Source organism: Etheostoma spectabile, chromosome 22 (assembly GCF_008692095.1).
Source record: "Etheostoma spectabile isolate EspeVRDwgs_2016 chromosome 22, UIUC_Espe_1.0, whole genome shotgun sequence".
Lineage (NCBI taxonomy): Eukaryota > Metazoa > Chordata > Actinopteri > Perciformes > Percidae > Etheostoma > Etheostoma spectabile.
Genome location: NC_045754.1, coordinates 9,084,750 through 9,090,048, shown reverse-complemented (window position 1 = coordinate 9,090,048; position 5,299 = coordinate 9,084,750). Strand labels below are relative to the sequence as shown.

The 5,299-nt window shown below is 39.0% G+C and overlaps 1 protein-coding gene across 9 annotated transcripts in view; it reads left to right on the top strand.

Moving 5' to 3' along the window:
* Positions 1–5,299, top strand: part of smarcd3b (SWI/SNF related BAF chromatin remodeling complex subunit D3b) — a 35,107-nt gene that overhangs the window by 14,534 nt on the left and 15,274 nt on the right. For all 9 annotated transcript variants that reach the window (XM_032504278.1, XM_032504283.1, XM_032504280.1 and 6 more), the window contains exon 2: positions 3,615–3,817. In XM_032504278.1, coding sequence (XP_032360169.1) covers positions 3,615–3,817 — 203 coding nt within the window. The remainder of the gene's footprint in view (positions 1–3,614; positions 3,818–5,299) is intronic.

Genomic DNA, 5,299 nt, shown 5'->3' with positions numbered 1-5,299 from the left:
TTTTTATTCTTCTTTTTAGTCAACTTAAGCAGGGGTTCCTATACTCATGAGCAGTACTGTATGTCCATACATTACAAGGAAATATGAGTGAATCTTAAAATAGTAATTTAACAAAACTGTCAGTTATGACGAGAATCGTCTAAATCTTACCTTTAACTAAATACAGTATATACTGTAAATTAGTTGCATTTTATACAACATATATATATATATATATAATATAACACAATAACATAAATTCTTCCATAATAAACTCAATATCTGATAAAACAAGCATTTGTCATTGTTTTTGGACACTTAATTGATGATAAACAGATTAAAATTATCTTACGTTTGAGCCCTAAAAATATGAGTCATGTCACATTCAAGGAACATCTTTTCAAGATTCCAGATTTGATTCCAATCAAAGCCTTTAAAAGGGACCATCCACGTTACAACCCACAGACTCGTATGTTCAGTCCAGTGTGGGTTAAGTTTAGCAACTTCAAATCCCTCCAGAGATGCCAGCATACTTCTCAGATATCCGACCACATGGCAGATTCGATTGCTGGCTGGCTGAGCTCCGGGACTCGAGTGTTGGAGTCAGTTCAGCAGGTCAGATTAGAAAGTACCACTCGTTGTGTGTGTGGACTTAGGGGAAACTCATCCTACACATTTTCCAGCAATGGTTTTCTGTTATCTGAAAGGCTCATATTCTCTAGTCAGAGGCTTGTAACAGAAGTCTGGCTGCTGACAGTCTGGTCTGTTTGGGTGTTATTGTCCAGCTTAAGTAGGAAGGAGATAGAAAAAGAAGGGGGTCTGTTAAAGCTCCACAAGGTGACAGGATTCGTGCGGGAGGCCCCGGCCATATGTTGTCTTATCCTCTCCCGTTTGGAGACCCTTCTCAGTTGCTTTGACCCCCAACCTCCCCACCCCCACCCCGCCGAGCAAACTCCCAGCCAGAGTGACAGCGACGCCTGCTCGGGCTTCTTATCACTGGATCTCTGCCTGGTCACCATTTCAAAGGGCACATAATACGCCAGTCTTAGCCTCTCATATGCTGTCATGAGTTATTAAATCTCCCTGTGAATACATGCATTAACATTTTAACCCAGTTTGATATCTAGTTTTCTTTTTGTGCCCTCCCTGCTGTTTATTACCTTCTTCTTTGTATGTTTTTTCACGTGTTTGTGGACAGTCTATAGATCAAATCGGAAATGTGTTTGTACCTGCAGTAATCCACATTTACAAGTGACAAATGGTGCGAAATGTTGGAAAAAACGTGAGCTTATACAACTCCAGATTTGTATCCTTCAGCTGTCTTCTCTCTCCCTCACTTTCTCGCCAACATTTATTCATTCTGTTACAAAATGTAGCAGGCAGTTTTTAAAGGCTGATATAAAAGAGGACATTATCGCAAAGTGATGGTTAAACATTCAGGTCTGTTAAGTCACATCTCTGCTAAAACACGAGGTTTAGATGTTTTTTTGAATAATTGAATGGTACAAGAAGAAGAATAGACTCTGAGCATCTTTTATGGTTTAAAAAATGTCCAATGTGACAAGTTTCTGTCCTTTTTTAGAATATTTATATCGTTAGATATTAACTGAGGAAAAGAAATATCAATTTTTGCATATAATGCATTTGAGTGGTAGAGGACCTTTACATAAGCGCTGTATTTATGCATAGTTTTGAGGTACTTGTATTAAATTCCCTCCATTTTATGCAACTTTACTCTTCCATACTTCAGAGGGAAATACTTTGCTTTTATATAAAGATTATAGGTACTTTCTTTGGATAAAGTCTTTATATATATAAACCCTGCGATGATCTTATGGAATATGACGCATTGTTATAAATCCCCCACCCTCCCTCTTACCTCTGGATTCCCCAATTTAGCATTTGATTAAATGTACAAAACTATGTACAAACATGCAGCATTTAGGCCTACCATCAACTAGAGCTGGGCAACATAACAAATTAATTTGATTCATTATTGGTTTTGGATAAGGTGTAAAATGTCTACATCATGAAAATCAAGTTATTACAAGGTGCACAAAAAGTCAGAAAGTCACGTGACTGATAGCTTGCTACATTAGCTGTCTTGACTCATGACAGACTTTTGTGGTTTTCTGTAATTAAACTGAATATTACATTTAATATCTGTGTTCTGCTTAGTTATTTGATGGTGACAGTCCGTTTAGCTGTATGAGATAACCTCTATATTCTGTGTATACATTACAACAGCCTTGTAAGCTATGCAGGTATTTTATTATGCTCGTTTATGTTTATTATGCATTTCTCTTGCACATAAACCCTTAAACAAATCTGATGTTTCAATCATATTTTAGTTTTTCTGAGTGTTGCAGAGAGAAATAAATCTATTCAAATTGTGAATTGTCCCCAAGCTTTAAAAAAAAATCATTTTGCCTATGCGTAAGATAACTTGAAATTTTATAGATAATACAGTAAAGTCATAGTAAAGAGAGTCGGTAGCTTCAGTAATGTGACGTATTTCAGAAGGATAAGAACTTTGAAAATGTATTCCTTCCACCTCTGATGCATTTTAAGTCATTAAACTTGTATTATATTAGAAGACATACAGTTCTTCACACACAGTAGGAGGTCTGTACTGTCGTTCAAAGGAGTCAAAGGATTTCTTTCTATCACACAAGCCATAATTTGGTTTCAGACAATAAACTGAGGCGGGAGGCAGCTGTTGCCATGGGAGTGACAAGCACAGGTGAGAGTTCCCCAGTTGTTCCCAGGCGTCAAGACGGGAGTGTGAGACTGTGGGCTCAGACACTGTTTGCATTGTTTAGGTGCGTGTGTGCGTATGTGTGTGTGTGCGCGTGTGTGCGTGTGTCCCAGACTAAATGGGAAAAAAAGATGGAAACAAAACAATACTGTTTATTGAACTGCTCAGTTCAGTTCTTGTTTCTGGCATTTTCTGGAAACCAGTGTTAAAAAGACAGAATAGTATCGCTTTTCAAACGTTTCAAAATGATTGTATCTCACACCACTGGCAGAATTATTTCACAGATACTTTGAGGGCTCAAAAATTGCCTGTACGTGCTCTATATTTCATGTTGGTCTCTAATGTTGACTCTCTCTAACACAAACAAATCCCATATTAGGTTGCACGTCCTTTAACGTTTTACTACACAATTTCTGTCATGTTTTCAGCCCCAGATGGTTAAGATTCAAAACAGAAATCGTGTAATTTGGCGTCACCAAATTGCTTAATGTTTACCAACTTAACAGTTATTTGATAACTGAAATGTTACCAAATGTTACAAAAGACATGTGACTCGATAGGAGTTTCAATAGAACCAGAGCAGACACCAGAATTTGATTTTAAATACTAGAAATGTGTGAGGTCTGGATGAGGAGCTGCGTGACAGTCTTTGTTTCAGCTCGACTTTGTCAGATAGGATGGGTGTGTTTACAAAAACCGTCTTAGTCCACCTTCAATCCATCAGAAGGAAATGCATGAAAGTTGCAATTGATCTAATGTTTCCTTTGTAATATTTTTAGAAGCATTGATTTGTGATTGTAATTAATCAGATAAACACAGTGAAGAATGTTTTCTACGTGTATTTGATCCGTCTTTTCTTCTACTTTGTCTTCCCAAGCGTCCTGGCATGCCGTCTGGAGCGAGGATGCCCCACCAGGGAGCGCCCATGGGCCCCCCTGGCCCACCGTACGGTGGGAGCCCGGCGGTGCGACCCGGCCTGCCCTCCCCGGTGATGGAGCCCAGTCGTAAGAGGCCTGCACCCTCCCAGCAGGTCCAGCAGCAGCAACAGCAGCAGCAGGCCGTCCAGGGCCGGGCCAGAAAGTGAGTCGGAGACCTGGTCAACCTCCAACTCCTACCTAATCACTGCACGGCTTGCGTATAGAAATCCTTATTTATCTGATTTTGTGTAGAATGATTGAGATCATAAACAGGCCGTGGTTTCACTTTATGATTTTTTTTTTATGTCTGATACAAATCTTCAAAACCAAACATGGAAATGGTCATGAATCATGTGCAGGCAATGAAGTAATACCCGGGCATCGAACCACAATATCATTTAGCACCAAACGTACCACATACCACGAGCAGGTAGGACATTTTTTTGTGGTTTTACTTATTTTCTGATCACACAATTCCAGATTAAACTTAAACTTAAATAAACATAATTTCCCTGGTTTTAAACTTGATGTCATTCAGCTGCTTGTGGTAAGACAACGTCAATCACAATGCATTTGTTAAAATTATAAAAAGGGTTTGGAAAAACAAACATATAAATGTATTTTCCTGAAAGTAAGTATTAGAAAAGGAATATCTTTAATGGTCAACAAACATTGCTGTCATAGGTAACATTTAGTTTTTTTTTAAAGATTATTTTTTGGACATTATTTCTGTAGGACAGCTTAGACTTGAAAGGGGAGAGAGAAGGGGAATGACATGCAGAAAAGGGCCGCTGATCAGTGTCAAAGCCGCGGCTGCTGCATCAAGGAGTAAATCTCAATATGTAGGCGCCCGCTCTGCCAGGTGAGCTCACCAAGCGCCTGTATAGGGAACATTTCTAACTATGTTATGTTACGTATCGATTATGTTACAATAGTGCTTAAAGGTGGAGTCTGAGATTCAGATCCAATACCCTTTTTGTAAAATTCAGCAATTATCTCCTGACAGTCCGCTAGCTGTCCGTTTTGTGTGTGTGCTGAAAAAATATCTGGTCTTCATACACAGTGGTGTGTATAAAGTGGTGGAGCAAGCAGCAGACATTGCTATCCCTAGTGCCACAACATTAGCATGGATGACAAGTAAAAGGCTAAATATTTTCTAGACTGCTGATCGAACAAAACCAATACACAATTGTGGAATAATAAGGAAAAAGATTATAGCAATTATAATAAGTCACAGCCATACAGTACAAGGCAGCCAGCGGGATCATACCTGTACCAAACCATTTCTAAACTGTGATCTCATAGAATCTGGTCATTTAAAAACAAAATCATCTTTATGAAAAGTGAAACCTTGACCTTTATGTGTCTCTGTTCAGCTTTTATTTCAATTTTCAATTTGAATCTCTCCCACTGCTCCTTTTTTGTTCTTGCATCCGTAGCAATGCTCACTGCTCTGTGCATCCACTTCTCACCATCCCAACTGCTGCTGTGACTGAATGTTCCCGCTCTGTTTGCTCTTCATGGGTTTTTGTTGCATCGTTTGCCCAGTGGTCGGCTCTAGTACTTCTAGTAGTACCATCTATTGTCTGCTATTTGACAAACGATCTGAACATCAGTATCCCAGACACACACACACACACACACA